Source organism: Macaca thibetana, chromosome 13 (genome assembly GCF_024542745.1).
Source record: "Macaca thibetana thibetana isolate TM-01 chromosome 13, ASM2454274v1, whole genome shotgun sequence".
Taxonomy (NCBI): Eukaryota; Metazoa; Chordata; class Mammalia; order Primates; family Cercopithecidae; genus Macaca; species Macaca thibetana.
The window spans coordinates 63,175,438-63,193,400 of record NC_065590.1 but is presented as its reverse complement, the minus strand read 5'-3'; the positions used below and the strand labels follow the sequence as shown (position 1 = coordinate 63,193,400).

Below are 17,963 nucleotides of genomic sequence, written 5' to 3'. Positions count from 1 at the left end.
ACATTCTAGCCATTGAGGGGGAAAAAACTAATGTATATATAACACATATACACATGCATGCATGTGCACAAACACACATATATATGGACATAATATTTAATGTACCACTTTGTTTTGGTAGTGGCAAAAATTAGAAGCAATCTGAGTCCATTAATAAAAGAGTGATTGAAAATTTATGGTATAGCCATACCATGGAATCCTCTCCAGATATTAATAAACAGTTAGATTTATATCAGTAGACCAAGAGGTGTTCATGAAGTATTGTTAAGTGCAAAATAAAGATAAGGAGTAGTATGTAAAGTATGATATACTACTTTTGTTTAAACAAAACAAAACTTCAAACACCTCTTACAAGTTTCTGCTTCTATACAGAGAAAAGCATGGAAGGATACACTCCAGGCTCTTATTTGGCTTCCACGATAAGGGTTTTTATAGGGAGAGGGAAAGTACTTCATGAACTCCATTAAATTATAGTCATAATTTTATAATATGCATCTTTTGCGGGGAAAATTGAGCCATAGCTTTCAACAAATTCTCAAAGGGATCAATGAATCAAAAAAGATTTGGGCGGCAGATGCAGTGGCTCACACTTGTAATCCCAGCACTTTGGAAGGCAGAGGTGGGATCACCACCTGAGGCCAGAAGTTCAAGACCAGCCTGGGCAACATGGTGAGACTCCATCTCCACAAAAAAATTTTAAAATTAGCTGGGCGTGGTAGTGCACACTTGTAGTCTCAGCTAAATGGGAGCCTGAAGCAGGAGGATTACTTGAGCTCAGGAGATGGAGGCTGCAATGAGCCATGTTCGTACCACTGCACTGCAGCCTGGGTGACAGAGCAAGATTCTGTCTCAAAAAAAAAAAAAAAGAAAAGAAAAGAAAAGAAAACTATGAATCACTGTGCTATATTGCTTCTCTCAACAGAACAGCCTGGGCAACACAGTGAGATCCCATCACCACAAAAAAATTTTAAAACTCAGCCAGGCATGGTGGCATGCGCCCATACTCCCAGCTGCTTAGGAGGGTAAGATGTGAGGATCGCTTGAGCCCGGGAGATAAATGCTGCAGTAGGTTGTGATTGCACCACTGCACTCCAACCTTGGGGACAGAGCGAGACCTTATCTCAAAAAAAGAAACTCATCCTTGTGTTAACTACCAATAACTAATTCAACAAGGATTACCCATGGCTGCTAAAACCAAGGACGGAAAAGTAGGGTAGACACAGTCTCAAATTATCACCCCATAGTATTCTTAGTAATTACAAACTGGATGAGGTGCCTCTGCAAGAGAGATGTGGGAATCACCATCTTAACCAAGTGATCAAACTTAGGTGATGGCATCATTATTGCACACCTGCCTTTATATCTGTTGATGTGATACAATATAAGATGTGCCCATCACCTATGGAGTATTCTTGCTAAAAATGCTTCATCTGAGTCTCATCATGGGGAAAAACAAAAATCAGAAAAATACAAAATGTGGAAGAGACATTCCAGCCTAGGCTCTTCAAAAAAAAAAAAGCCAGAGTTACTAAAAAACAAACAGGCCGGGCGCGGTGGCTCAAGCCTGTAATCCCAGCACTTTGGGAGGCCAAGACGGGCGGATCACGAGGTCAGGAGATCGAGACCATCCTGGCTAACATGGTGAAACGCCGTCTCTACTAAAAAATACAAAAAACTAGCCAGGCGAGGTGGTGGGCGTCTGTGGTCCCAGCTACTCTGGAGGGTGAGGCAGGAGAATGGCATAAACCCGGGAGGGGGAGCTTGCAGTGAGCTGAGATCCGGCCACTGCACTCCAGCCTGGGCGACAGAGCGAGACTCCGTCTCAAAAACAAACAAACAAACAAACAAACAAAAAAAGGTAAGGAAATTGTTCTGAATTAAGATAATAAAGAGATGCAGCAATCAAATCCAATGCATCAATTTAATTGACTCCTCAGTCAAAAAGTGAAATATCTATAAAGGAAACTTGTTAAAGTGGGAAAATCTGAACATGGACTACATATATCAGATGGTGGTACGGTATTGTTAATTTTTTTTTTTTTTTTTTTTTTTTTTTTGAGACAGAGTCTCGCTCTGTCGCCCAGGCTGGAGTGCAGTGGCGTGATCTCAGCTGACTGCAAGCTCTGCCTCCTGGGTTTACGCCAGTCTCCTGCCTCAGCCTCCCGAGTAGCTGGGACTACAGGCGCCCGCCACCTCGCCCAGCTAGTTTTTTGTATTTTTTAGTAGAGACGGGGTTTCACCATGTTAGCCAGGATGGTCTCGATCTCCTGACCTCGTGATCCGCCCGTCTCGGCCTCCCAAAGTGCTGGGATTACAGGCTTGAGCCGCCGCGCCCGGCCAAGATGACTTTATTCTTAAGAGAAATAAAATATGCTGAAAGATCCAGTGTCATAATGTCTACAACTTCAAGTGGCTCAGCCAAAAAGAAAAAAACGTGTGTGTGTGTGTGTGTGTGTGTGTGTGTGTGTGTGTGTGTAGGTACTTTCTGTGTAGAGAAAGAGGGTATGAGAGAAAGTAAACATGGCAAAATATTAACAACTGGCAAATCTACACAAAGGGTAACATGGAGGATGGGCACGGTGGCTCATGCCTATAATCCCAGCACTTTGGGAGGCCAAGGCAGGTGAATCACCTGAGGTGAGGAGTTTGAGACCAGCCTGGCCAACATGGTGAAACCCCACCTCTACTAAAAATACAAATCTTAGCCGGGCATGGTGGTGGGCACCTGTAGTCCCAGCTACTCAGGAGGCTGAGGCAGGAGAATCACCTGAACCCAGGAGGCGGAGGTTGCAGTGAGCTGGGATCACACCACTGCATCATCACAGCCTGGGCGACAGAGGAAGACTCTGTCTCAAAAAAATAAATCAGATAAAAAAGGGTAGTACGGGAGTATTTCCTTTCACTATTCTTTCAGTTTTTCTTTATGTTTATCTATTTTCAAAATAACAAAATTGGAAGGGCAAGGTCATTAACATTCTCTGAGCACACAGAAGGGGAGAATGATACTTTACTGAATAAAAGTCACCTTGTAATTAAATGCTCAAACAATAAGCTGAACATACATATGCAAATTTGTCTGTAACTCCAACTTGCCATTTTGAAACAGGACTTTCTTCCTGGAAACAGGATCTTTACCAAACCTGTGTGCATTTCTTGGAAAAGATGATACAAAGCTGCCTAAATTTAATTCAATGACTTAAAAGGAAAAATTAAATAGGCAAAGGTTATTTCAGGTAAACTGAATGTACACTGAAAGATAAGAATAGCTGTATTTTTCCACACGCAGTAAGTCAAAAGGACAGGAGAATTCAGTCCATATTCAGGCAAGGAACATTTAAGTTCATCATCTTACCTCCTAAAGCCTAGCAGTAGGCTACTTCTTATAGAATGCAGCGAGAGAGGCAATGTATTTGATTCCACTGCAAAAGAAAATGACCATCATTAAATCTCAGACCAAACAAATTAAAAAACCCTGCATTATCAAATTGAAAACCTTTTAGTTTTCATTTTGGAAATTGTATTTAAAAAAAAAAAAATGTTTTCATACAAAATTAAACAATGCAGTAATATATATCTGCAATATAAGCTACCCTTTTAATGTATTTTTAAATTTCATGAATATATACAACTAATCAATTTATAAATATCCTTTCCTATAAATGGCAATTACTAATATACCAGCAGACTCAGAGTCAGCCTGGTACACATACTGAGGCTGTATGTTGTTGGACATGGTGGCACCATGAAGAGAGAGACTGTAATACCCTACAGGACTTTTGTTCTTTAAAGATAGTAGATGAGAGGAAAAATTCTTTTCTCAGAGAGGTGTTGGGTTCTGTTGAACCATTCATACTTTCTCATTTCATTTTTCACTATGATCAAGGACCTGCACTCACAGAAGAGTAACCACCTAAAGTAATAATAAAACAGGCCACATGTCTGTTATGTAATTGACTTATATTGATCTTTCACTTTTCTGAGTATTTGTTTGCTCTACTACTCATTTTGACATTTAACAGTCTACAACCTTGTATGTTTCAATGCCGACATTATAAGCCTGATTTGCCATTGTGTAAGAATCACACCTTACACTGACTCTTCACATAACCCTTGCCAAACTAGCAAGGGATGAGATCACAGTAGGCATTCCCTGAATTTATTTTTCTCTGCAATTGTATTAAAATGGAACCATGTTATATATAAGTAATTGAGTTAATCTTTTCACTATAACGGTAATGTGGCTATTGAATAGTACAAAAAGGATGGGATTAGAGAGGAATTCATAGTAGAAGCAAATTCTGAAGACAATAAATACAGTTTAAATGAAGGTTAAGATACCTGGTTTCATTAAAGAAAAATCCCATGGGAAAAGTCATGGTCCATTTTCAGTGTTCATCTCCCCAAAAGTAACAAATTAACCCACACACGTAAGGAGAATTGTTTTATATCAGCTGCTATACTCCTTGAACAAGGAGCCTAAGTTTCTCAGTGCTTTTACAGCATTTGAAAATCTAAGTCATTTTTAAAATGACCTGCACTGAGTCACTCAAGGAATTTTAAAGGGAACACAACCACATGCCTCTTAGCAACTTTGAATTTTATATGATCAAATTAATCTTCCATGCCTACAAACACAAGTGGGAAAACGTTCTCTACTACTACAAAATGTAATCAAGATAATCCATTTACTCTTCTCTACTACCTGACATTTCCTGTGAGGTAGTAACCAGTAGAGCATTCCTAAGAGCTGCCTAAAGCACATACCAGCAATTATAGAACGAACAGCTCTTCAAAGACTTGGAAATCAAAGCTGGAGGGGAAGGCACTGACAGGAAAAGCTCAAATACTTGGCAAACTTCTTGGCATTTTTCTTTTTCAAATCTAATAAACAACCTCTTGAAAATTCATTTTTGTACTATTCAAAATAGTATTCTACAGAATACTGTCAGGTTTTTATTCATTAAAAAGGTGACTAGAAACATCTCAGCTGGAAGGCTGCTGACAAAAAGCATCTAGTTTCCTTAGCAACAAACAAGCCTGAAAAATCAAGAGGTTGACAACGAAGTGGAATGGATGATATGATAAAAGGAAAAGGCAGCTCTCGTGGATCCACCTCGTGAGCCCAGATTCCTTTCTTGTCAGTATGGAAAATCTATGTGTTATACAGAGTGGAAGGCAAAATCAATACACTCAGATAGCAGCCAGCAATAATACTCAGTATTTGACTCAAATAACTACAACAGTCACCATTTTTCATACTGGACACTTTGTCTTTCCCTTACAATATTACAACAAATATTTTAAGTGACATTCACAAGTAATACATACCAATAACCTGGTTTGTATAAAGCTTCCACCTATACAATTTGAATATAACATTAATGAGAGCTAAACTGTTAACATTTTAGGGAACTAAAAGTTAATGTATGTCTATGTTTTGTTTGTAAATGACATATTTTTCAGAAGATCTGAAAAACTGTAAAGCAACACCATGGACATGTTAAAAAATAAGGTCTCTTAAGAATGTCTTATTTATTAATTAAAAATAAAATGCAGGTAAGGCACAGTGGCTCACACCTGTAATCCCAGCACTTTGGGAGGCTGAGGAAGGTGGATCACTTGTGATCAGGAGTTCGAGACCAGCCTACCCAACAAGGTGAAACCCTGTCTCTACTAAAAATACAAAAAATTAGCTGGGCATGGTGGCACGTGCCTATAATCCCAGCTACTTGGGAGGCTGAGGCAGGAGAATCGCTTGAACCCAGGAGGCGGAGGATGCAGTGAGCCGAGTTTGCGCCACTGCATTCCAGCCTAAGTGACAGAGTGAGACTGTGTCTCACAAATAAATAAAATAAAATAAAGTGCAGTATGGTGAAAAGAACAAAGTTAAAGTCTGAACATCTTACTTCTGGTTCAAATCACTAACCTTGGGCAAATCATTTAACTTCTCTACGCCTTTAGTCATCTATCAATGGAGATAATTTTATTAACATGTGATAAGCATTATAAAGCACCCTAGCATTTAAAAATGTTTAGTAAACATTTGCTGTGTTTTTGTTAATGAAGACTAGAAGTCTTTGTAATAGATGTTAGTTTAAAAAACACTTCAGAAACAATATCACATTTGATTTTCACAACTCCCCCAAGTTGGGTAGTACTACCCTAAAAAGTGAAGCAGAGAGGTTAGAAGACTTCTTCTAAATCACATAATCGGTGGCCAAATTATAAAGAATATCCACATCTTCAGGGTCTCCAGTCCAGCCTTCAGTCTAACACCATATTACATAAAATATTCAATGTCCTTACAACATTAAAATTACTTACAAATTATCCACAAGTTCAGCTCATAAACCGTTTTATCAGTCTGGCTTTAATAAAACATATAAAACCTTCCTTGCTTTCATTGCATGAATCACCCTGCATGCCCTCAATAGTAACTAAATCTATCAAGTTTACTGCTAATGTTGTATACTTACAAAATGATAATACAAAGTCTAAGTTCCCATTTATTGCTTCGCTTCTCAATTCAGCTTGAGAAAACGTATCACTATTAGACAGACATCCATTTTCCTGGAGATAAAGCATATATCAATGAGAATACATCTCAGCTAACAATATTTTGATATGCCAAAGTTCCTGTCTTCCTGATTCTTTGACTCACCACATTCTCTGATTTTCTAGAAAAATACATAAGCTCAGAAATTGAATTTTAGCAAAAATTTAAAGATGACATTCCAACATTCGAAATTAAATGCTCATCTTCAAATACAGATGATCTGATGCCTTTAGAGGGCCTTATTTCTGGGATAAGTTTACTACTGAGGATACTAGAACAATTCTCCCATTCAAGACAAAACAAAAATTCAATGGATTAACCTAAAATATTCTAGGGCATACAGTTTGGCCAGGATCAAATTTAATTTAATTTAACTCAGAGGCTCATCACTTGTCCCAACATCACTTGTTTAACAATTTAAATATACGAGTCAAAATTGAGCTCAAATACATTTATTGAATCATTTTATTATAGTATATTAAAAAAACCACCTAATCAGCAATAAGCAATGATAAAAAATAAATTATGGCATACCCATACAATGAAACAGCAAACATAAAATACATTTTGTGGAATTAAATACTGTCATGAAAAGGTATCCAACGAAAAAGACTTCATCATGACACAAATATGAGAGAAATGTAATTTTCCTTCAGGTCTCTAGTAGGCCAGAAACAGAGACTTTTAGGGGGAGTTTGAAAGTAATGAAGCCAAAGAGAAGTTTTTTTTTAAAAGGAAAATAAGAATGTTCTTTCTTTTTATTAAACTGTAGCCTCTGTCAAGTTAGGTGGGTAATAGGAACAGTATAATAAGAGTTGCCTGATAATATGAACAGTATACTTTTTTGCTAGAAGAGATTTCTCCAGCCTATTATACATCTGAAAGAATATACATGCTTAGCAATGACTATCTCAAGGAACTATGGACAGATTGTACAGCCCTACCACTTACTCGTATTCTCTAATTTATCAACAAACATTTATTATGTAATTTCTGAAAACTGATGAAAAAATGTACTTTTTAATGTACAGCTGAAGACAAAAGGCATTATCAGGCCGGGCGCAGTGGCTCACACCTGTAATGCCAGCACTTTGGGAGGCCTAGGCAGGCTGATCACCTAAGATTAGGAGTTTGAGACCAGCCTGGCCAACATGGTGAAATCCCATCTCTACTAAAAATACAAAAATTAGCCAGGTGTGGTGGTGGGTGCTTGTAATCCCAGCTACTTGGGAGGCTGAGGCAGAAGAATCAATTGAACCCGGTAGGCAGAGGCGGCTGCAGTGAGCCCAGATTGCACCACTGCACTCTAGCCTGGGCGACAGAGCGAGACTCTGCCTCAAAAAAGAAAAAAAGAAAAAAGAAAAAAAAGCAGATCAATAATACTGTGGGTTCTATTAAGCACTTAACAGAGTAGTTGTTTTCAAGCCCAAAACACTCAATACTACTGAAATTCCAGCAATGAAGGTGAGACAGTTAAGATGAGAATGAAATGTAACCAAATTTGGGATAAGTTTCCAAATTAGATCTGCTGTTCCCTAAGTCACTAATGAGAAAGCCAAAGCAGTAACCAAGAAGACACTGGATCTGGGGGCTATATTTCTGCAAAAAGAACATCTGAAAAAGTAAGAATATGTGGGAAAGTTACTTTAAAAAATTTTTTAACAGTAAAGTATGTATAGTACAGGCTCAACATACCCCACTAAGAACTTAGGGAAAGAGGTGAAGACACTGAAGATATAAACCCTAACACTTCAGAAGACTGTAATTATATAATTATTTTAATGAAAGAAACACTCTAACATTATTAGAAAAATCAAGGTATTATATGAATGACTGTATAGGAAACCTCTTTTAAACAACATGTTCCTTATTAAGTATTAGGTGCTCTGCCATCTTGTTCCTAATTGCAAAGCACTTTTTGTTTTGTTTCTGTAACTCATATATTCAGTGCTAAGCATTCTGTTTTGAAAGTGGAAAATGCAGCCTTTGCTAATCCAATGCACTGTCCCAATCAACATCTTCATGTGCCTCTTTATCAACAGCTTGCCTACTCTGGTAGGGACCAGAAGTATTTGGTAGGAAAACAAAGGTTTGGAGTTTTAAAAAAAAAAAAAGACAGAGAGAGAGAGAGAGAGACTAGTATATATACTATTAGTGCACACTTTATGAAAATTAATAGGGAAGTGAAAAATAATATTCAAAAAGTGAAAACTGAAGCAGGGTACAGTAACATGTGCCTATGATCCCAGCTACTCAGGAGGCTGAGACAGGATGATTGCTTAAGTCCAGAGTTCAAGACCAGCCTGGATAACGTACTGAAACCCCTGCTTCTTTAATAAAATAAAATAAAATCTAATTTATAAATGAAAATTTCAGGTGCATTTCAGGGCGGGATCAGGAGTTAATATTGTTTTAATTTTTCCCAATCTGGCATATTGTCTTTTTAATACACAAGAAAAAGGCTGCTTTGTCTTTTTGAGTTTTGACGCTATAAATGTTATACCAACTAATATTTTTTACAAAGCTTTAGAAAATTGTATGCAGGGCCGGGCGCGGTGGCTCACACCTATAATCCCAGCACTTGGAGAGGCCGAGGCAGGCGGATCACCGGAGGTCAGGAGTTCGAGTCCAGCCTGACCAACATGAGGAAACCCTGTCTCTATCAAAAATAGAAAATTAGCCAGGCATGGTGGCGCATCCTGTAATCCCAGCTACTCGGGAGGCTGAGGCAGAAGAATTGCTTAAACCCAGGAGGCAGAGGATGCAGTGAGCCCAGATTGTGCCATTGCACTCCCGCCTGGGCAACGAGAGGGAAACTCCGCCTCAAAAAAAAAAAATTGTACACAGATTTGACCATTTTGAGTCCTCAGTTCAATGACATTTTTGTGTGTGACTACTAAACATTAAGGAGGAAAGACACTCTCTTCAATTATTAAATTAAAACCACACTTGTACTCACCTGCAAAATGGCACGTGCTGACTTTATACTATTGAAGCATGGAATCACGTAACCTATATATGTTTCCTGATCAGGAGGTACTCCCAATTCTTGCATTACTTTCAGGACTTCAATTATACCTAACACATAAAATGTAGAAGCACAGAGATGAAGAACTTAGAACAAAGTTAAAAAAGATCAGTAAGTTCAGTTCAATTACTTTCTGAATCATAATGTAAGAAAATTACTCAGCAATTCGTTTGTCTAAAAGGCAGAAAAGCAACAGAACTGTGAGATATAATGATAAAAAAATTAACTCCTCCTTTCTTCATCCCCCTCTGTGAAACAGTGAATTTCAAGAAAGTATCCTTGAAATTATAAGCATAAAGAAACATAAAACAATTAACCAATGTGTCCAACGTTTCCGGCACCCCTAAAGTGATTATAATACAACATTGCTATTATAGAGCAATGATGGACTTGTACAAAAAAAACCTGGCCAGAATAAATGCTGCAAAGAGAAGTGAGTGGTTTCAAAACATGTCTTCAATTAAGTACTTACGTAAAAAGTTCCCTAATTGTTACTAACTTGATTTCATATTTTACAATGTAAGAATGAAAAATAGCAATTTATTCTAATGAATTATTGTCTAACTGTATTTAAAACTAACTTAAAAATCTAGTAAGTTGTTTCCCCCATTTCCCACTCACAAAAATCTCTTTTAATAACTTCTTACAAATTAAGTCATTTCATGTTTTCAGAGCTACAGCGAGTTTCAAATAGATCCAGTTAATTCTAGACAACTGTCAGATTACTCAAGTATCACCTAATTTGACAGAGGCTACAGTTTAATAAAAAGAAAGAACATTCTTATTTTTCCTTTTAAAAACTTACTTATCTTCGGCTTCATTACTTTCACATTATTAAAACTCCCCCTAAAAGTCCCTGTTTCTGGCCTACTAGAGACCTAAAGAAAAATTACATTTCTGGCCGGGCGCGGTGGCTCAAGCCTGTAATCCCAGCACTTTGGGAGGCCGAGACGGGAGGATCACGAGGTCAGGAGATCGAGACCATCCTGGCTAACACGATGAAACCCCGTCTCTACTAAAAAATACAAAAAAATAGCCGGGCGAGGTGGCAGGCGCCTATAGTCCCAGCTACTCGGGAGGCTGAGGCAGGAGAATGGCGTAAACCCAGGAGGTGGAGCTTGCAGTGAGCTGATATTCGGCCACTGCACTCCAGCCTGGGCAACAGAGCGAGACTCCGTCTCAAAAAAAAAAAAAAAAAAAAAAAAATTACATTTCTATCAAATTTGTTACACGATTAACTCTAGTACAAATAATTGACAGTAAATTCCCACTAAGTACAGAAAGACACAGGCAAGTCTAACTACATTATAAATACCTGCACATTTCTTTTAGATAAAATTTAGATAATGAAAAAAAAAAAAACTAGGTATAATTTTTTTTAAATTTAGGTTATGAATCAGAATATTTTAACTTTAAACAGTTCATCATATATAAAATTACCTAATACTGGCCTAAAAACAAACAAATAGACCAATGCAATAGAACAAAGAATCTAAAAATAAACCCACGCACATATAATCAACTAATTTTGACACAGGCACCAATAAATGGTGTTGGCGCTGCAGGCAGTGGTGCACACCTATAGTTTTGGCTATTCAGGAGGCTGCTGCAGGACTGCTTGAGCCCAGGAGTTCAAGTCCAGCCTGGGCAACATAGCAAGATCCTGTCTTTTTTTTGAGACAGAATATTGCTCGGTCACCCAAGCTGGAGTGCAGTGGTGTGATCTCAGCTCACTATAACCTCCGCCTCCTGGGTTCAAGCAGTTGTCCTGCCTCAGCCTCCAGAGTAGCTGGGATTACAGGCACACGTCACCACGCCCAGCTAGTTTTTGTATTTCTAGTAGAGATGGGGTTTCATCATCTTGGTCAGGCTGGTCTGGAACTCCTGACCTCATGATCCTAGAGATGGGGTTTCACCATGTTGGTCAGGCTGGTCTTGAACTCCTGAATTCGTGATCCGCCCGCCTCGGCCTCCCAAAGTGTTGGGATTACAGGCATGAGCCACTACACCCGGCCTGGACCCTTATCTTATACAATACACAAAAATCAACTCAAAATAGATTAAAGACTTAAACTTGAAACCACAAAACTCCTAGAAGAAAACACTGGTCTTGACAATGACTTTTTGGATTTGAGACCAAAGCGCGGACAACAAAAACAAAAACAGTGAAGTGGAACCACATGTAACTAAAAAGCTTCTGCACGGTAAAGGAAACAATAAAATGAAAAGGCGACCTATGGAATGGGAGAAAATATTCACAAACCATGTATCTGATAAGGGGCTAATATCTAAAATACATAATAAGGAACTCAAACAATTCAATAGCAAAAAAAACAAAAAACAAAAAAAACCCAAATAATTCAATTAACAGATGGGCAAAGGATCTGAATACACATTTTTCCAAAGACATAAAAACGGCCAACAGTCTTATGAAAAGATGCTCAACATTACTAATCATCAGGGAAATGCAAATTTAAGCCACAGTGAAATATCACCTTATACCTGTCAGAATGGCTACTATCAAAGAGTCAAAAGCGATTACACAGTGATGAGGATATACAGAAAGGGAACCCTGGTCTACTGCTGGTGGGAGAGTATGGAGAGTCCAGAAAAACTTAAAAGTAGAATTACCAACAATCCCACTTCTGAGCATATGTCCAAAGGAAAGAAAATCATTATCTCAAAGAAACATTTGTTCATTCCAGCATTATTCACAGTACCCAAGATGTAGAAACATGCTGTCAACAGATAAAGAAAATGTGGCATATATACACATAGAGAATGGAAGATTATTCAGCCTTAAAAACAAAGAAAATCCTGTCATTTACAACATGAATGAACTTGAAATACATGCTAAGTGAAATAAGCCAGACACAGAAAGACAAATACTATGTGATCTCACTTATATATGGAATCTTTATTTATTTGTTTATTTTTGAGATAGAATCTCACACTGTCGCCCAGGCTGAAGAGCAGTGGCCCGATCTCGGCTCATTGCAAGCTCCACCTCCCGGGTTCACGCCATTCTCCTGCCTCAGTTTCCCGAGTAGCTGGGACTACAGGCGCCCGCCACCATGCCCAGCTCATTTTTTGTATTTTCAGTAGAGACAGGGTTTCACCATGTTAGCCAGGATGGTCTTGATCTCCTGACCTCGTGATCCTCCCGCCTTGGCTTCCCAAAGTGCTGGGATTACAGGCGTGAGCCACTGGGTACCGCTTTTTTTTTTTTTTTTTTTTTTTCCCCGAGATGGAGTCTCCCTCTGTCACCAGGCTGGAGTACAGTGGCGCGATCTCAGCTCACTGCAACCTCCGACTCCCGGGTTCTAGCAATTATCCAGCCTCAGCCTCCCAAGTAGCTGGGATTACAGGCGCCCACCACCACACCTGACTAATTTTTGTATTTTTAATAGAGATGGGATTTCACCATGTTGGCCAGGATGGTCTCGATCTCCTGACCTCAGGTGATCCACCTGCCTTGGCCTCCCAAAGTGCTGGGATTACAGGCATGAGCCACAGCGCCTGGCCTCTATGGAATCTATTTAAAAAAAAAAGTTGAACTGTTATGGGACTGGGGGGTGAGTGAAAAGGTATGGTGGTCAATAGGTATAAATTTTCAGTTATATGGTAAGTAAGTTCTGGACACAATGTACTGAATACTTGATTTTTGCTGAGAGAGTAGATCGCAAGTGTTCTTGCCACAATATTTTTTTTTTTGAGACAGAGTTTCACTCTTATTGCCCAAGCTGGAGTGCAACGGTACGATCTCAACTCACAGCAACCTCCACATCCCGGGTTCAAACAATTCTTCTGCCTCAGCCTCCTGAGTAGCTGGGACTACAGGCGCATGCCACCACGCCAAGTAATTTTTGTATTTTTACTAGAAACGAGGTTTCACTATGTTGGCCAGGCTGGTCTTAAACTCCTGACCTTGTGATCTGCCTGCCTCTGCCTCCAAAAGTGCTGGGATTACAGGCATGAGCCAATACACCCAGCCAACACAAAATTTTTAAAAAGATAACTAGCTCAACAACAACAAAAAAAAGAGAGAGAGAAGGGCTGGGCGCAGTGGCTCACACCTGTAATCCCAGCACTTTGGGAGCCCAAGGCAGGTGGATCACCTGAGGTCAGGAGTTCGAGATCAGCCTGGCCAACATGGCGAAACCCCATCTCTACTAAAAATACAAAAATTAGCTGGGTGTGGTGGCACACGCCTGTAATCCCAGCTACTAAAGAGGCTGAAGCAGGAGAACTGCTTGAACCCAGGGGGCGGAGGTTGCAGTGAGCCGAGATCACACCACTGCACTCCAGCCTGGGCAACAGAGCCTATGTAACCAGCTGAGGTGATGGATATGTTAGCTTGACTGTGGTAATGATTTCACAATGTGCACATATATCAAAATGTAGCCAGGTGAGGTGGCTCATGCTTGTAATCTCAGCACTTTGGGAAGCCAAGGCGGGAGGACTGCTTGAGCCCAGGAATTTGAGACCAGCCTAGGCAGCACAGGGAGACCCCCGTTTCTACCAAAAAAAATTTTTTGAAGTAGCCAGGCCTGGTAATATGTGCCTGTGGTCCCACTGAGGCTGAGGTGGGAAAATCTCGAGCCTGGGAGGTCAAGGCTGACAGTGTGAGACACTGTCTCCAAAAAGTCATGTCATTTATCAGATAGACAGATGACTGATTGATAGATAGATGATTGTTGATAGAAAGATAGACAGATGTAGATTTAGCTACACAATTATTTATCATTCATACCTCAGTAAAGTTGGCTGGGAAGAATAAATAAATAACCTAATATCTTCAAATCTTAGAGATTTAAATGTATTTTTCAAGATGTAAAAATAATGTTTTTAATTAGCCAGGCGTGGTGGCAGGCACCTATAATCCCAGCTACTGGGGAGGCTGAGGCAGGAGTATTGCTTGAACCTGGGAGGCAAACGTTACAGTGAGCCAGTATCACGCCACCACACTCCAGCCTGGGCAACAGAGTAAGACTCGGTCTCAATAATAATAATAATAATAACAACAACAACAACAACAATTTTTTTAAAACAACAACAATAATTTTTTTAAAATCCCTAAACAAAGCATGTGCTTACTGAAATATAAGAGAACATGCATACACAGTTGGTCCACACTGCACACAGAGGCCTAACAATACTTGTAAGTGAAATTTAAACTATTCCTCTAATAATTCACTGGGTATCATTACTAACAACCTTAGTAACTACCATAAAAGATGGCAAATTCCAGCCGGGCGCGGTGGCTCACGCCTGTAATCCCAGCACTTTGGGAGGCCGAGGCGGGCGGATCACAAGGTCAGGAGATCGAGACCACGGTGAAACCCCGTCTCTACTAAAAATACAAAAAATTAGCCGGGCGCGGTTGTGGGCGCCTGTAGTCCCAGCTACTCGGGAGGCTGAGGCAGGAGAATGGCATGAACCCGGGAGGCGGAGCTTGCAGTGAGCCGAGATCGCGCCACTGCACTCCAGCCTGGGCGACAGAGCGAGACTCCGTCTCAAAAAAAAAAAAAGATGGCAAATTCCATTGTGCTCTTCTTTATATGAAAAGATTACTAAGCACCTGACATGAGGACATAGCTAAGTTGCTTTTGAATTCCTAGTAACAGATTTGTGTTAATCTAATGTCCTCAGTGTTCTTTCTGACCAGTAATAATTGTTTCTAGGACAATTATTATTTACTTAAACAGCTAAGTTGCTGGTGAGATACTCTGGTGAAGTGACAAAAAAAAGGGCTTTGGACTTTAAAGACCCAACTCTCCCCCTTGGTGCTGGTATTTAATGGCAATGTAAATCTAAGCAAGTTGCAGCACATGTCTGAGCCATAATTTCATAGCTTACACACTAGAAATGGAAATATGCCAGGAACTGTGCTTCTAGACACTTTTACACATATTGCTTTGCTAAATCTTTCTAACTACCATCCATGGACTATGCAAGGCAATATGTGTCAAGGCACTTAATGAATAATTTTCTGACCTATAAAAGTCTATGCCAGACCGGGCGCGGTGGCTCACGCCTGTAATCCCAGCACTTTGGGAGGCCGAGGCAGGCAGATCATAAGGTCAGGAGATCAAGACCATCCTGGCTAACAAGGTGAAACCCCGTCTCTACTAAAAACATAAAAAATTAGCCAGGTATGGTGGCAAGCGCCTATAGTCCCAGCTACTCGGGAGGCTGAGACAGGAGAATGGCGTGAATCCGGGAGGCGGAGCTTGCAGTGAGCGGAGCTTGCGCCACTGCACTCCAGCCTGGGCGACAGAGCGAGACTCCATCTCAAAAAAAAAAAAAAAAAAAAAAAGAGTCTACGCCTATTGAATGGATGGAAGTTCTAAGAACTGAAATATTATTCATAGGCATGGAAGAAGTTCTTGTGATCTAAATTCTTAGGGCAAGATTGAGGACAACAGAACTATAACATTCTGGAAAAAAAGAATTTCAATATTACCACTTAGCTTAGATCAGTATGTCAAACTCCAAGGTTTCAAAATCAGGGTGTGCGTGTGCCTCTCTATATAAAGAAAGCTGAAATGCCTTTAGAAATCAACTCATCAACTGAAATAAGCTAGAACCAGAAAGACAATACTGTCTCACTTATATGTGGAACAAAAACAGTCGAAAACTCACAGAAACAGAAAGTAGGACAGCAGTTGCCAGGGACCAGGGTGAGAGAGATATTGGTCAAAGGGCACGAACTTTCTGCTAATGAGATGAGTAAGTTCGAGGATCTAATGTACAGCATGGTGGCTACTGTTATTAATACTGTATTGTTTACTTGAAATTGGTAAAAGAACAGATTTTAAGTGTCTTCACCACACTCATGCACACAACAGGCACACACATAAATGGTTAACTATGGGTGTTATATGTTTATGGTTGTTAATTAACTTGACTATGGTAATCAGGACAGGATGTACCTGTACATAAAATCATTACATTGTATACCCTGAATATATACAGTTTGTGTCAATTTTTTAAAGTGGGGGAAAGAAAGCCAATGAATCTTCTAACAAAAGTATAAGGTAATTTCTCCAAGATCACAAGCAGAACTTGAATAAGAAACCAAGTCTCTTAATTGCTGGCAGGTGCTTGTTATACTACAAAAAATGCTAAAGCCTACATGTTTTTCCTGGAATCAGAAGGAACTGGGATCAAGTCCTTGTTCTGCCACCAAAAAGAATGATTTTCAGAGGCTCCTTGCTGGCAATACAGGAATGATGTTAATAAAGCGGCCCACTTAACTCTCAGGGTGGTCACTAAAATTAAAGGAAAAAATATGTGCGGAATCCTAAAACTACTAAATAACTGTGTGTGAGGGGTGTTTTTGTTTTTGTTTTGTTGTTTTTTGAGACAGCGTCTCACTCTGTCACCCAGGCTAGACTGCAGTGGCAGCGATCAAGGCTCAATGAAGCCCCGACCTCCTAAGCTCTAGCAATCCTCCCACTCTAGCCTCCCAAGCAGCTAGGACTACAGGAGTATACCGCCTTGCTTGGCTAATTTTTCTACTTTTTATAGAGACAGGATTTTGCCAAGTTGCCAAGGCTGGTCTCAAAATCCTGGGCTCAAATGATCCCCCTACCTCAGCCTCCCAAAGTGCTGGGATTACAGGCGTAAGCCACCACACCCAGCCTAAATAAAGGTTAATAGTAGCAATAATGACTTAATTTTTTTTAGCTGTATCAAAATACTGTAATAATACATAATACTGAAAAGTTTCTCGGATGATAGATTTTCCAATGTTTGAAAACTGGCCACCAAATTGACTGCAGCTACAAGATTCTTATTCTTATACGAAACCCTTCACACCATCTTCTAAGCCTCAAACATGTTTCATTCTCTTAATTCTTCATTTTTCCAATAACATTTATCAGGAGGAGGAGCACATTTTGCTCATTTAGATTATCTATGTTGCTGGCACTTTTAACTTACATATCTTTCTAACTGAAACTAAAGCATGCTCGAGAAAACCAGGGATCACACCTTCTGCTCAGGTAAGTTCAATCACTCCCTCAGGCAGCCTGAGGGAGCAGACAAAGAAAGATATTCTGTTCAGTAACCATAGTCAGATGGGAGGAGAGAAGCACTTACCAATAAGAAGGAAAACAGTGACTGATCTATCTGAATAAATTCTAATAAAAAATACAATTCACATTTCTTTTCAAAATAAAAAGACTAAAATAATCTTATATTAACCTATAGATTCCAAACCTCTGTGAACTTAGAAAATCTAAACTAAGACTAAATAATCTAATAAAAATATTTAAATACAGTCAGAAGAAAGTTTATCAATCTAGAGGAAAGTCTCCATTTAAAAAGTTCTGTGAGAATTATAACAGCTCACAAACTATCAGGAATGATACA

The 17,963-nt window shown here is 39.5% G+C and overlaps 1 protein-coding gene across 1 annotated transcript in view; it reads right to left on the bottom strand.

Annotated features, from left to right (window-relative positions):
• Positions 1-17,963, bottom strand: part of LRPPRC (leucine rich pentatricopeptide repeat containing) — a 118,085-nt gene that overhangs the window by 73,483 nt on the left and 26,639 nt on the right. The window contains exons 12-14 of the mRNA XM_050754602.1: positions 9,516-9,634; positions 6,477-6,570; positions 3,353-3,419 (exon numbers count right to left, since the gene is read on the bottom strand). Of these exons, the coding sequence (XP_050610559.1) occupies positions 3,353-3,419; positions 6,477-6,570; positions 9,516-9,634 (280 nt within the window). The remainder of the gene's footprint in view (positions 1-3,352; positions 3,420-6,476; positions 6,571-9,515; positions 9,635-17,963) is intronic.